Source organism: Lampris incognitus, chromosome 16, assembly GCF_029633865.1.
Source record: "Lampris incognitus isolate fLamInc1 chromosome 16, fLamInc1.hap2, whole genome shotgun sequence".
Lineage (NCBI taxonomy): Eukaryota > Metazoa > Chordata > Actinopteri > Lampriformes > Lampridae > Lampris > Lampris incognitus.
The window spans coordinates 30,348,439-30,364,201 of NC_079226.1; the positions used below are offsets into that span (position 1 = coordinate 30,348,439).

The 15,763-nt window shown below is 46.9% G+C and overlaps 2 protein-coding genes across 2 annotated transcripts; one reads left to right on the plus strand and one right to left on the minus strand.

The window, feature by feature from the left end:
- The first annotated feature begins 1,110 nt into the window (after positions 1-1,110).
- On the plus strand, positions 1,111-6,405 carry msl2a (MSL complex subunit 2a). The gene is made up of 3 exons (XM_056295727.1): positions 1,111-1,582; positions 2,651-4,059; positions 4,392-6,405. Exons 1-3 carry the CDS (start codon positions 1,441-1,443, stop codon positions 4,692-4,694), a joined length of 1,854 nt encoding a protein of 617 aa, XP_056151702.1. The 5' UTR covers positions 1,111-1,440; the 3' UTR covers positions 4,695-6,405.
- Positions 6,406-6,424: 19 nt separating this feature from the next.
- Positions 6,425-12,687, minus strand: LOC130126282 (tumor necrosis factor ligand superfamily member 10-like). Its single transcript, XM_056295728.1, has 6 exons — positions 12,503-12,687; positions 11,976-12,128; positions 11,833-11,878; positions 11,511-11,627; positions 8,923-9,173; positions 6,425-8,169 (listed from the first exon to the last, which is right to left on the minus strand). The coding sequence occupies exons 1-6, from the start codon at positions 12,614-12,616 to the stop codon at positions 7,960-7,962; spliced, it is 891 nt and encodes a 296-aa protein (XP_056151703.1). The 5' UTR covers positions 12,617-12,687; the 3' UTR covers positions 6,425-7,959.
- Between the last annotated feature and the right edge of the window lie 3,076 nt (positions 12,688-15,763).

Below are 15,763 nucleotides of genomic sequence, written 5' to 3' on the forward strand. Positions count from 1 at the left end.
ATAGTAGGCGGAGACTGAAAGACAGCGTTTTGCGCCAATTGCAAATGCGTTGGATTTTCTTGCAACCAATCACAACGAAGCAAGGGCGGAACGAGAATCACAGGAGCGAACTACATTTCCCAGTATATTTAGTATTCGGACGAAAGAAGAAAGCCTTTTTATTGTTTGTCATTGTATTCTTACAACGAATACCCCATCCTACTGTATAGGAGCAGTGAGCAGCTGCAGCGCCAGGGGACCAACTCCAGTACTTATTTCCGTTGCCTTGGTCAGGGGCACAGGCAGGAGTAACATGCATGTCTTTCTGATGGTGGGAGGAAACCTACGCAGACACGGGGAGAACATGCAAATGCAACTTTAAGAACAGTTTTTTTTTCTTAAACATCCGTTCTCGAGTTATCGTCATGGCGATGTGTGCAGACTGTAGATTCTGTCACCTGCAAGGAAAATGAACAAGAGTACAACGAAGGGGACGTGTGTGGAATAATAGAATGTATCGAACGACGTTGTACGTACGGTAACCAAGGTTACGGACAGGGATCTCGCGTGATCGCGCTTCTCCGAGAGCGAGAGGGGCTTGATAAGGAAAAAGTGGAAAATCAAATAATCGATGCCTTTGTAAACGGCTAGCTAGCTATGTGTCGGGAAACGTTCACACATTTTCCCCGTGAAACGAATCGAAAACCGCAGGATTGCAGTTTACAGGTCATGTCACAACTCCAGAGCCCGTGGCGTAGATAGCCTTCAGGACTGACGTGCAACGATTTTACATCTTATTTTGACGGCGATTCTGGTTAGCGGTGCTACCGCTAGCCAGCTAGTTAGCTTTGTTTACATCGAGTGCGCGCGTGGGATCTTGTAGTTTACGATAAATTGCTGTCTGCAGCATTTCATCATCCTGCCAGCTAATTAAGACTATTAGTGGGTATCAACCGAGCTACCCAGCTATACCACTGACTATATTCCAAGCGAAACGTCTGATTGATTTTTTTTAAGCTAACACTAGCAAGCTAACCTTTTGATGATGGGTCGTTTGATGGATGGTATAATATAGTGTTAGGGCAACGTCAGATTTAGCAATACCAACGTTATCCAGCTAGCCGGGGATTTACCTCCAAGTTAACAACAATTTTTGATTGTTATCGGTTGAAATGTTGGCTAGGAGTGACGTGATCGCCGGTGATGCTAATGCACACTAGCTACGTGTCAAGCTAGCGTTTTGCGCCTTCGGAGAGAACGCTTCATCATGCTCGTTACGGCTTATTATTCATCGATCTGTCTTCGCTGACGCTACTTGGATGACTGATTCTGCTCGACGGGTCCGGATTTAGCCCCCCCGCAGGTCATTCCCCCATCCACCCCGGGACCTGGCTAGCTCCGTTTCGGCGAGTGGCAGGATTTTTCCCGGGCCTTGTTTCTCCGAGACTTCGGAGTACCGATATGAACCCCGTTAATGCCACCGCTCTGTACGTGTCCGCCAGCCGGGCCGTGCTGCAGTGTGACCCGCGGCACCCCCACACATTCACCGAGATGTACAAGCTACTACCCTTCTTCCGTCAATCACTCGCCTGCCTGGTCTGCGGTAAGTAGTCCCAGATTCGCTTGCGAATTTTTAATGGTAAACACTGAAATTATTGGCACGTTGTCACACCGATTCGGTGGTGTGTGTGTGTGTGTGTGTGTGTGTGTGTGTGTGTGTGTGTCTCTGTCTGTCTGTCTGTCTCTCTCACGGTTTGACATCCCTAATTATCGCGGTCACCCTGACAACCGCGGCTGAGCGTCGGCGGCAGCTGGCCGCCTCGGCGCTAAACGAGAATCGGGTCCCCCTGCTCTGCCCTGACAAGAAAACAGATGACTGGCCCGTTGTACACACTTATTCATGGATGATTGACTTAACTCGCCGAGTGACAGACAGACCTTGCATTGTACTTAATGTTTTTGACACATGTAGTTTCTGAAGCAGCTGTCCATAGTAATCCAGAGATGAGATTTTGGTTCCACTCTGGAGAAACAGACTGCCAGTCCAGTGGTTCTCAAACTTTTTGGAGCAAGTGCCACCACTGATCAATCTAGAAGCATCCAAGTACCATCTACAAGCTGCTAGTTTACTGAGCCACTGAAAAATCTCAGTGACTAACATGAGCACATGCACACCCACACCTCCACTATCTGTTATCATGACCAAAGTAAAAAAGACAGGTTTAAATGGATGTCTTTGCTGACAAATACAATCACACCTCCAACACTATACTAGAATAATATGAAGCACTAATCACAGAGTTGGAATGTTCAAATATTTCAATAGTTTTGATTATGCTTTGCCCCTGTGTGATGGTCTGGTGGCCTGTCCATGGTGTCTCCCCGCCTGCCGCCCAGTGACTGCTGGGATAGGCTCCAGCATCCCTGCGACCCTGAGAGCAGGTTAAGCGGTTCGGATAATGGATGGAGGGATGATTATGCTTTGCCACTTTCTGAGCATAGTACAACAAATTTCCAGAGTCATCTGGCATAATACTAAGAGGCACTACGTGTACTATGTGTGTTTGAGAACCATTTTGCTTGTCAATGAATAAACTCAGCCATTGTAATGATACTGGTTATGTTTATACGGAGGGTAGAACTTGTCTTAACCTAATGCTTTTTTTTGCAGGTAAACTGCTACAAGACCCTGTTGCCCCCACTAATTCAGAATGTCAGCATTATGTTTGCTTGGGCTGTAAAGGTCAGAAGATGCAGCTGAAGCCATCATGTAGCTGGTGTAAAGACTACTCCTGCTTCCAGGAAAACAAACAGCTCTCCTTGCTGGTTCAGTGCTACAGGGAGCTCTGTCTGTATGTCACTCATTCACCATTGCTACAACCAATCAGCAGCCAGGTAGGAGGGTCTCCAGAGATAATGGCTTTGCTAGAGGAGGTGCTAATGTCAAACCAGGAAGACATAGAGACTGAGGAGCCAAGCCCACCTCTGGAGGAGGAGAGTCTCTCTGCCCCAGAGTCTCTCACTCCCACAGAAGCACCACCTGTCCCTGCAGAACTGTCAGCTGACCCGCAGAGCTCGTCCTCTAACAATCCCTGTTCTAACAGACCTCAGGAGTGCAATGGAGCACGGTTGGAAGACCTGGCCCCCTCCTCCCCAGAGCTGGAGGTGTGTGAGCTGATAGAGGAGCAGACACAGGGAGGTCTCTCTGTGTCTGCTGCTAGTTGTGGTGCGTTAGAAATGAGTCTATCCTCTGAACCTTTGGCCCCAACCCAAACTACTGTGTGCACACTCAGGGATGGGGTGTCTAGCGGCACAGAGATGGAGGAGGGGGAAGTGCTACTCCTCAGTGTCGAGGAAGTGTTACAGACTTTGGATCCTCTCCAGCCCACCAGAGACTCTCCTCACACACAGCCAGACAGGACACACATGCACACGCACATACCCTCAGACAGAGCGCACACACAAATGTACATTCATCTGGACACGGCGCACAACTACACACAGATTCAGCCTGACAGGACTAGCACAATCGCAAACCAAGGTGTTCATATGCATGCTTCCCCAGCAGATCCCCCTCCAACCCCCAGGCCCCCGCCAGTCCGCCTCCACCGGAAGCGGTCTCGTTCAGAGAGTGACCGGGAGAGGGTAAAACCCCTCCCCATTGCCTCCATCCTGCAGGGTTCCACCTCACACTCCCATGCTCCCACCCCCTCACCCACACCCCACACACAACAGCCCACCCCCTCCCCGATGGTGCCCGCACACACATACTCGTCTCTCTCCAATGGTGCACCTCCTAAGCCAAGCCGTCCTGTGCCCAACCACAGCAAGGGGGCTAGGAAGCATATCGAACAGGGCCCCAAAAAGCCTCATGCCAAGGCTCGCGGCGGAGGATCCAAGTCCAAAGACCGTAGCAAAGACCAACGGCTGGTGTCGGGCTGCCCGGTGCCTCCCACCCCGCCCAAACCCCCATACAGGAAGCCTGTGGAGAAGAAAGGCTGCAAGTGTGGCAGGGCCACCCAGAACCCCTCTGTGCTGACCTGTCGGGGGCAGCGTTGCCCCTGCTACTCCAACCGCAAGGTGAGACCTAAGCCCTTAAATGCCCCAATTTAGCATGAACATTATGGAGGAATAAAGGCCCATTTTGCCAACAACTATGACTGACAGTATTATTACTATCACAAATACAATGTATGTGATCCTGTACTTCATCTTGCTCAATTGCTTTCTGGTAATTTTATAGTATTCACTCATTACTCCACCATCGGTTTGTTCCACATTTGCTAACTTTTACAGAGATGAGAAGTATTTTGCACTGTGAGACATTTTTATTTAATAGTAGTTGAGGGCAAAGCATTTTTGATTGATGTTCCCAAGGTGTGAATATAATCACTTGCCTGTGTGATTCCCAGGCATGTCTGGACTGTATCTGCCGTGGCTGCCAGAACTCCTACATGGCCAATGGTGAGAAGAAGCTGGAGGCCTTTGCTGTGCCAGAGAAGGCCTTGGAACAGACCCGGCTCACGCTTGGCATCAACCTCACCAGCTTCACCGCGGCAGCAGCACTGCGCAACCCGGCAACTACCAGCATCCACGGCAACTCTCTACTCAATGTCACCACGGCAACAGTACCACCCGTGGCCACAGCCTTTCTTTCCCCCAGCCCCCCACAAGAACCCACATATGAGGAAAGCCTGGAGCTGCTGATTGGATGAGAGGCTGAGACTGTTGATCGTCCTGTTAGTGGATGATACAGACAGTGCGGTGCTGGTTGAATGTGACAACTGATCAGTGTGTCTGTCAAATGACTTGTACCTCTCTTCTGGAAGGGAGGTAATCTAAGGCAGCTATGGGTCTGTTCTGACCTGATCTGTTCTTTTGTAATCTACTGCGTTCTGTGTTGGAGAATGCTGAGTTTTAAGACAAGCATGGGTGTGCCAAAGCCTTGTGTATTGTGCCTGGGTGCCTGTGTGTATTTTTGCCTGGCAGTAAAAAAAACACAAAGATTTGGTGCCAAGGCAATTCTGAATTCAAGAGGTGCTTCTAGTTAATCATAGACCACAGACATCAAGAGGCAATAGGAAACACCACCAGGTTTTATGGTTTGTTTGGTTTTTTTTGTGTGTATGTGTACACAACTGTGGATGAGTGTATGTATGTAAGTGTGGATGTTGACAGTGTCTGGGTGCGTAATGAAAACTGTTCATTTATCATATCTGAGTCAACTTGCATAGAATTCTCCATGACTGAAGTATTACTCCTTGTTTGTTTCAAATGGGCATTTGTATCAGGAAGACCCCTACTAACCCTTTGTGTATTCGCACTCTTATTGTGAATGAATCTTATAGCTAATCTGTGGAGATTTATCTGTCCAACACGGCTGTAAGCCTCCTGTCTTTCTGTGTCTCTTATCTCGTTTATCTTCCTCTTTCAGTATCTCTCCGTGAATCTCTCGTTCACTCACTTGCTCTGAGTACTGTCAGCCACTTATGAATCTGTCCTAAAGAACTTGACCGATGCAGGTGCTGCACAGGCCGGGAGATGATGCCGGAGCACTTTGCATGCTCTGAGGTTTGTTTGTGTGAATGTGGCCCTGCCGAGATTTACTGTAATATCAGCGGTGCCCAAGTGAGATATAAGCACTTAGGCTGATTGATTGGCCAAATTACAACTGGAACCATTGTCGGTTACCATAGCAATAGCGGCATCACCAACTGAACCCATAATGAGGAGCCTTCCAACACACGCATACACACACACAGTTTACAATATTGCTGTGTATAAACTGTATGTTTTCAAAAATATTACAGTGTCATGTTTTGCTGGTGGGATTATAAGTGACTTTACGTGTGTGCGTGTAGATAAACACAAGCCATAGGTTATTAATCAAGAAAAAAATCCTCTGCGTGTTCAGTTCTTTTTCCCAGTTGTAGTTTTCCAAATGTTCTGCGACCAACTCAGAGAATATTTTTGATACCCAGTGTTCAACAATGAGCACCTTTTTTCTTTCTTTTTTTTCGGTCTGCGTTTTGGTTAAAGCACCTTTAAACCCTCATATAACTCAGAGGGTGTGTTTTGTCTGTGTTTGTGTTTACGGTCTCAACTGTATCTATAATGTCTGTCGGTCCTGTTGTGGCGACCAAAAAGAGATTGCAGGAGAGAGGAGTCGGGCTGACCAAACAAGCAGCCGATTAGCTCTCCCATTCATTGAACAGGAAGTAGTGGGTGAATTTACAGTATGATTAGTGAATATGATCTTGCCTGTGTGTGTTTTTTGGGCATTACTTGAACCCTTATTAGTTTTTTTTTTTTTTTTATGTAAAAAAAATATCTCCTGCTGCAGGAGAGAGTTGTCTTTGCTCAAACATTCACTGCCACATGGAGACATAATACATGAATTAAATGATAGTTTTTTACTTTTTCAGTTTTTGGTGTGTTTTTTATTTTCATTTATGTGCGTGGGCACCGGTCTGATGATTTATGATACTGCTGTGCAAGCACAGCGAGCATTGGGGTAATTTTGTTTGAACTTATCATTCAGCTGTACCTGGAGGTCATATATCAATGAGCGATCCTAAATGTGTGTTTCTGTTGGCTACACACAAAGCTGTGGTGGAGTTTAATATCTAATTGCACATAACCATAATTGGATATATTGGTATTCTATATACAGCAGGGTCAGAGAGCATTGTGTATAGTAGATACGCTTTCTACCTGTGCAGGTTTAAAAATTAAATGGTATGAAACATTGACCTGGAAACTGGCAACTTTATAAAGTTTGGCAATAGCACAAATAAAACCAAAAATATTCTTTCCTGATAGAAATGACCACCATAAAATGCTATCCTTTCACCCTATGAGGAAGTATATTGTATATTATTAAGGTTAAATGTAAGCACAATTTGGCTCATTTTTTTATATTACTAGGCATTATAGTGACACACGTCACAATGAACAGCAACCAGTCTGAAACTTCAGTCAAAAAGATCAGGCTTGCAAAAAGCTGTGTTGCTGTTAAAGCAGTACTGTAAAGAATTTCAGGACTGGGGGCTATTAAACATGTCAGAATGGTGGATTACATGGTAAATATTAGAAAAAAAAATTCAAAACCAATTTACAAAGTGCCATATAGGAAACTAAGAGGTCCACCAATGCTTGAGACAGTCCATCCATTACTTATTTAATCTGGGTTGACCTCCCAGTTCTGAGGACTATGTTCATGTTCATTCTCTGCCCATTCAACCAATAATAATACTTTATGTGCCCCAGATGTCATGAGGCCCATAAAACAACACATTAAAAACATTGCACAAAGACAGGATTCCATTGTAAATGCCATAAACACGAGTATAAAAGCAAAGATCGATTCACATTATCTGGACAACCAAAAGAAGTCGAGAAACCCCGCTCTTGTCTGAAGTTAAAAGCTACAACAAGAGTTGTGTTTCCAACATCACAGTCTCTCACAGGGCATCCACTTTACTGCTGACTCTCCAGATCTCCTGTAGGCAAAGCAGCTCACACTGGGAGTGAATGCCCTGAATATAATACCACTTCCACGCGTCCCTTTTAGTCGGAACTTCCCACAGTAATTATTTGGTCATGTGTCCCATTTGCTGGCCTTAAGCAGATATTTAGCTCGTAGCGATACCCGTCCACACTTAATTTCTTGTGTGAGGCTAATGTGATGTGTGATGAATAATTGGAACAAACTGGAGAAAACACAGTTAACAGCTCATCCTCTATGCCGCGTTCGGCAAAAAGTGAATATGCCGTTCTAGTTCAATTTAGCCATGTCTCTCCAGCTTCACGTTTCTCAAGAGGCTTCTCTCCCCTCACAGTCCACACATCCAGCCTCTTAGTCACAATGATCAGCCAGGCATTTCTGTCAAGCAAAACGCCGGACCTCAGGGTTCCTTTCTCTCAATATCCATTTTCAGTAAGGCAGCGGCCCAGATGACTATAGTCAAGTTTTTCTCTTTAACCCACCAGGAAGGCCCCAAAGTAGCTGGCCCTCCCATCCATCTCCATGGTGCTGGCATTGCTGACGGTGATGAAGAGGCGGTCGGCAGGCTGCAGGCGGGCAGTGCCACCCTGATGTAGGGAAAACAGGCCGGGTTCCTGACCCCGGGGCCAGCAGGCCCTCCGAGATGATTTCATCAGCAGAATCGGTACCGGGTAGGAACTCATCTACAGATCAAATCACAACACCGAGACGTCATCATCAAAATAGTACATTTGCTTTTCTGATGATCTTTCTGATTAATTTTCTGTCAGGGATTTATGTAATCCATTATCAGATGAAATAATAAAGGCTAATTCAACTCTCAGTTCTTAAAGTTGAGTTAGCAGCCAAGTTGAGCCAACTACAGCAAATGTATCAGTAAAGCCTTACCTAGTGGAGCCTTTATGACTTTTCTCTCTCTCTCTCTCTCTCTCTCTCTCTCTCTCTCTCTCTCTCTCTCTCTCTCTCTCTCTCTCTCTCTCTCTCTCTCTCTCTCTCTCTCTCTCTCTCTCTCTCTCTCTCTCTCTCTCTCTCTCTCTCTCTCTCTCTCTCTCACACACACACACACAGAGATAGATATATTATTAGATAGATAGATTTAGATATGTCTTTGTGCATGTTTATGTGTGACTGCTTGAGCAGGGAATGAGGCCTGTGGATACTATGCAGACCATGAGTTCACCCAGGGGAAAAATTTGTATAAACTTTTAAACTATTGACCATGAAATTGCTGCTAACCTGAAAAAAGGGTGAATGACTAAGTGAAGGCCATGTCCACGTGTGCAATCTGCTAAATAAATCACATGGATGGTGTAGCAGAATGCTTTTCCCAGCGTGTCCTTCCATTCGAGTGCCGTAAACCTCACGGTAAAAGCTTTGAAGGCTTTGCCTCTAGGGGACAGTTGTTTACTTAGGCTTTCCCCACTCAAACGTCTCACCTTCTTGTAGATGTACTGGACAAGCTGGGCCTCCTCCTCCTCCTCTTCCCCTTTCTCCTCGCTCTCGCCCATTGTCTCCTCAGCTGGGGGGAGTCTGAAGTACGTCTGGGCATAGATGTAGTATAGTCCTGCCTGAGGTACCAGCAGCTCCCCGCCTTTCAGCTCCGTGTTCTGTAGGAAGGAAAGGCCTCTTTGGCCCTCCCAAGCTGCGATGCGCTCACCCAGGTACCTGTTGTTGCCGCTCTGCGAGTCTATGTGCGCGACATGCACATGCACGCACACAGACGCACAAATGAGCAGAAGCACAGGTTCACAAACACACAACATTGACCGCATGCAAAGGACAAAAGCATGAGCATCATAAAAAGCATGCATGCATTCACACACACACACACACACACACACACACACACACACACACACACACACACACACACACACACACACACACAAAGTACGGTTAAGGTTGTACAGTGTGTTGCATGCTAAGACATTTGAGAAGCAGGGTGGAGCATGTTATTAGTTTTAAACTGTAAACTAGGGAGGGCCTGGGCTAGAGCTGCTCAGTTACAAAGCCAAAGATCTGTCCATCAAACAGCACTTACATAGACCCATAAACGTGGATGGAATCCAAAAATGTGTCATTCAGACAATGCTCTTGCTGTTTAAATTATTTATAAATGTCAAAGAAACTTCCAGTCAGGAAATAATGCTTACAGATGTGTTCACAAACCAGCGCTTGCCAAAAAGGACCTCTTCAGCAGTTTATATTGTTACCAAAGATTCAACCGCACATAGAACAGAAAAGGAAAATAAAAAAGACACTGAGAATTATAAAGAGAATGAAAGGGGAAAAAAGAGAATAACCTAGATGCACATCTATTTTAATCTATGGGTCTCACCAGACCCTGAGATGGTGCTTGGCAAGCTTCGGGCATTCTTTCTCTCCATTCACTTTATCTCGACAAAACTCAACTGACTGGCTAGCACAGTGCCGGTGTTGTACAATTTTTTGACTCCCCTTAGCAGGTTAGGTTAGGTTAGGCTAACCCTAACCCCCCCCCCCTTTTATGGAGATATTCTATCGTCATTGTGAGATTTTACTTTTAGCATTATCTTTATTTGATCATCACTGACCTCGATCATGACCAATTTTCTCAGGCTAAATAAATCACTCGATTCAGATACCGAAACCAAAAAAAAAAAGGTAGACCACTGAAAGTGTTGTTAGGTGAGTGAGAACAGTCCTCCTTGAAAGTGGGTTTTAGATATGTGACTCAGTGACTTGGGCTTAAGTCAGAAGACTAATGCACTGCACTGAATCCTGCACAAACTTAAAGCGAGGCCACAACACATTAGTCTGAAGCATCTGAGGTGAGTGAGAACAGTCCTCCTTGAAAGTGGGTTTTAGATATGTGACTCAGTGACTTGGGCTTAAGTCAGAAGACTAATGCACTGCACTGAATCCTGCACAAACTTAAAGCGAGGCCACAACACATTAGTCTGAAGCATCTGACAGTTAACAGTTGGATGTTAAAACGCCTAGACTCTGGCAGCGTCTTAGCCATTGTCTGCCTGTTGAGGGACAGCAGACCACCATTGCTTATGATTAAATAACTATAACTCTGTCCTTGCACGTGCAGCCCTTCCAGGCTAGGGTCTGCAACCTGCCTGCCGGCACGATCAACGGCTTTACTAACGACCAAGCCGACGCAAAAGCGCTGCTGGGGATCTTTGGATACCATGTCTAATATGACGTGCAAATATGTGTGACTGACTTCTTCACATCTGTCACATTAGCGGGAATTTAGGGTAGACGTTAGGAACACGGGAGCTACCTACCCTGTTTGAAAGATCGGACAGTAGTAATCAACAGCCTCGTCTGATACACGGGTAACTATTCTTAAAAAAAAGATAAAACTGTGACAGAAAGTGCTGATTGCGGTCTGAAAGAGTCTACATTGAATAAAACAAGACCAACGCACTCTTAACTTTGGGTAGTCTATGTGCAGTGCCCAGGTAAAGAGCTACGCAGGGCGCCTCCCGTATTTGATTAATGACGTTAACGTGCCAAACCTGCTATGGCACTTGCCTTGCTACCAACTCGACTACATCCAAAAGTAAACTACATAAGCTACTCACACTATCCTGTTAGCCTAGTTGTTCGGCGATGCTCCTCCACGCGTTGTCTTTGTCTATATGTATGTGTTTTTTTGCGTCCTTTGTCGTACGATAGAGAGTGACGAGAAACACAATCAACAGGTCCGCCATTGTCATTAGGAGTTGTGACACGTGACGTCCGTTGCGCGCAACATGATTGGTTGACGTCTTTATTCGCGATGCGAAAGCGCAGAAAAATCGACCTCGTTCCGAAAAGAAAAAAAACTACGTCCCTTTTTCGCCGCGCCATATTCGCTTTCTTTGTGAAAGTACTCACGACGAAAACAGCAGTTCGGAAAAATATATTGACGTGCGAATTAATCGCACGGGGGAAAAAAAAAAACGCCCCGGAACTGGGTCACCAAGGCTACCTCTAATGTGTGTGTTTTGGGGGGTTTTGTGGGGGGGGGGGTGCATGTGATCCTCACTGTCTGTTGCTGAAGGCTCTTGAGAGGAGACGATGCCGGTCACATGGGCGGCAACTTTGGGAAGAGGGGGCCCACGTACCCCCGAGTTCAGGATAGGGGGCACTCCCGTCAGCCTGTCTGTAAAGTAAACACAACATGGGAAGACGACGAATGGTTTACGCATTAACTGACTGACTGACTGACTGACAGACAGACAGACGGGGAGATAAACAGACAGACACAATGATGGATAAACGAGAGAGAGGAGTACAGATTTCCAGGGGAACAGCGTCATACGAATGCTTGAGGGCGGTCGTGTCATCAAAGCAGGCGTTGTTCTTACTTCTCAAAGCGGTGGATATCCCCCCTTTGAGCGTATCGGCCATGGTCTGAAAGAGGAAAAACCCGATGACAGTCAAAGGAAACAGAATTCATACCACGGTGATGCGAAAGGAATCAAATGAATGACCCAAGGTGTCGCCGTACCTTCTCTATCCGGTAGTGAAGCTGTTGCGTGACCTGCCAGCAGGGGTCGCTCTTCTTTTGCTCCTCCGTCGAGTCTTTGAGACCGACCATGGGGCGCAGATCGGCGGCGTTCATTAGACAAGACACACTGCTCCGGGCGAAATTCTCCTTCATCTATCGGACAGGAAACACAACGAACTGTTGGTGGAGTCTAATAAGTTCAGTGAGCAGAGCCGATCTCTCACTTTTCCGGGTCCCTTTGTGACAGCGGCTGCAGAAGTTTGCAAGTATTATTAGGCTGTCAAAGCCCAGAAAAGCACTGTTTCCCATTGTTTTAGGTCGCCTGCCTTTCAGTTTCCCCCTCAAAAAAAACCCTTCAGTGCAGTCACATTTCCGGCGACTGGACTTAAAACTTTTCATTTTCAACGCCACAGTGTCGCTTTCCCTCGTCACACTGACACTGAAACGGTGCGCGCTGGGACCAGCATCCCGGCCGGTTTGTTTGACCCATTTCACAACCGGTGCATAATGATAACGTTATCTCTTACCGTGTTCAATACGTTGTTGAAGTACACGAAACTGACAGCAACGGCGATGGTCTGCAAGAGTAGTGCTGCGAGTATGATGAATCCCAGATACTGGGGAGAAAGAAAACCTGCCATATCAATGACGAAACACGATCGACTCGAAAACAGGCGAGCGGTTCCCACCACGTAAAGGAAGCTGTGTTCAAGGTCTGCGACACTTTTTTTTTTGGAAGCAGGGTTGTAAAACTGCAACAGTTTATTAGGTAGGTGGAGCAGAGAGGAGGTATGAGATTTGTGCAGCCTGAACTGCCTCAAGATGTCACTGTTACGGATGGGGTGGGTGGGGGGTAGAGCTGGGGGGTTTTAAATATTGCACAATGCACATACACAGTATATTGAAGTATACTGACGTTGTAAAGAGATCATCAGCACCAGAGAGCTGCAGCACATATATATATATATAATTTGTCTTTTTGTCTTGCCCGCTATCCTGTTATTGTGTGGGAAGATCTAAAAGCTAGTTGGTGCCAAATGATGTTATTGTTAGAAATACACGGCAGCCTCAACTGGTATTTAACACGCGGGAGTCATTTCATCTGTAAGTGTAAGCCAGGGTGAATGCTTCGTGGTCCCTGTGCTTTTTATTCACTCACCTCTCTCCGCCCCTCCATTGTTTGAAACGAGGAAATGAGAGTGGAACCAAAGGAGTTTTCGACTAATTATTGATGATCCTGGTCTGGAGCCAAACACCACAACCTGTGTTGTTTACACTCCCTCCTTACGCACACACAAACTCATGCGGAGGCACACTGGACACACACACAGAAGAAAGACGCAAAAACGCGAGCGAGCGAGCGCGCGCACACACACATACTCATTTGGATGCACACTGGACACACGCTGAGGAGAAAGACACAAAATTGCGAGCATATGCACACACACACAGATGCGTATGCACGCTGGAGACACGCTGAGGAGAAACGCAAAAATCAGAACACACACAAACACACGTGCATTACATCTGGGATCACGTTCACGTGGTTTTGTGAAGAATAGATTTCCAAAGTGTGTGACTGATCCCAGGCCTGTAGCTTAAAGCGCCGCCGACCACAACAGCGCTCTATTAACTCACTAATATCTGAGGCAGTACCGAGCCACGTCCCCGACTGGCTGAAATCTGCAATGCAGATGAGAACGTGATTAGACGCTGCTGTGTTTCGTTAAGTGAGTCAATTCCCATGCTTACCGGAGAGGAAGAGGTGAGGAGGTTAGTGATATCTGAGGACTTTCTGCCCTCAGGTGAGGAAGAAGACACCCTGAGAGACATGCCTGTTTCAAGTCCCAGACCTGACTCACACAACCCTGCAGACAACCCTGCAGAGAACACGTGTGTGTGTGTGTGTGTGTGTGTGTGTGTGGTGTGCATATGCTCGCATTTTTGGCGTCTTTCCCCTCGGAGTGTGTCCAGTGTGCATCCTCTGCATGAGTTTGAGTGTATGTGTGCGTGCGTGCGTGCGTGAGAGAGAGAGCGCGCGTAAGGGCAAGAGATAGAGATCAAGCAAGCAACAAAGTCATAAAACTCCAGCACCTGAAGTAAAATCAATTTTGAAACTATTTTTACATTTTAATCTCTTTTTCCACTTTCCTCCTTGCTTTACTAATTCTTCTTTCTTTTTTTCTTTTTTTTATATGTGAAGACATTAAGCCCTCAGTTCAAAGGTCCACACGCAGACTCTCAAGACTCACCGTGTTTCACATTTTGTGTCATGGTTGTTTTATTTGTAGACCATTAAAAGCCACCAGTTTGTCTGCAACACATTCGCACCACTCGTCAAGTGCTGCAGTCAGATTGTATTCAAAGTACACGTTTTCCAAGCCGTGACCCTTCCCTGGCCTACAAAGCTCCCCGGAGGGGAAGGGGAGGTTTAAACCCGGAGCCGGCGGCTCAAATAATACACACAAGACACATTTAACCGTTTGAAAGATGGATTAAAATGGTTCCACCCTCCTCCAGCCCCCCACCCCCACCCCCACCCCGCCGTCGCCACCACCACCACCATCATCACACTCCCCCGGGGCACCTCCTCCCAACGTCCCTCTTGATAGTCATGAAATCTCCCTTAAGATGACTCCCTGTGCATTACCAGCTGCCTCGTAATCAGCCAAACGCTAAAACGGCACAATACCAGCTTCTTCAAACCTGGCAACAATGAACAACACATTTGTGCGTACGTGCGTGCGTGCATGAGTGGGTGGGAGGATGGTGAGCAATCCCATGTTCATGCTGCTATCAGCTCTACAACGCTGCCCAAATGTCTCTAGTAGTGGTTCTTGTGCGGGAGGGAGGGGGGGGCGTGTATGTGATTTTGAAAATCACACACCGCGGTAACAACACAGTTCATAAAGGGCTGTGTTGTTTGTGCGATTTTGCCCTAATTCGATCTAGTCAGGAGACGAGGTCAAGGAACTGTGCTGCTATTCATGCGCTTCCCGCAGCTGAAGAGCGAGAGCACAGAACGCAGTCGTTGAACCCGGACCCCAAACGAGATGTTTCTGTGTCAGTCGGTTCTCCACGTTTCCACTATAATTGATGAACCTGGCACAGTCCAACGTGTAAGAACTCAGCTCTCCCCCTCTTTTCTTCTGACCCCCTGACCTCTTCCTGAAGCTGAAGAAGGCAGTATACTAAGGGTTTTTGGGGGGGGGGGGGCTTCCTTTTTCTCCCGAATTGTACTTGGCCAATGGACTTTTTGCACTCTCTTCCGCATTCCGACTCGGCCAGCTCGATCATTTCCGGGCAGCGCCGGAAGTGATATGGACCCTATTTTCCACGCCGTCCCGGTCGCTGCTCCACCCCTTCTGTCGATCCGGGGAGGGCTGCAGACTACCACATGCCTCCTCCAATACATGTGGAGTCGCCAGCCGCTCCTTTTCACCTGACAGTGAGGAGTTTCACCAGGGGAGGCGTAGCGCGTGGGAGGATCATGCTATTCAGTCAACCAAGTTGCATTTATATAGCGCTTTTCTAGCTGTTCCCCCAGTTCCGACCAGAGAAGGCGCTAGTGCAGTGACCAGGACACATACCCATATCCGGCTTCCCACCCGCAGACACGGCCAATTGTGTCTGTAGGGTGGGGAGATAAGGCAACGGAATAGAAAGCTACGCTACCCGGAGGCCACCCCCCCCTTTTTTTTTTAAAGAAATCGCAGTCTATCTGAAAGCCGTGCAGGAGGAGTCAAGCGTCACGCGTATTGCTACAACCCACCAGAGTTGCCTTGCAA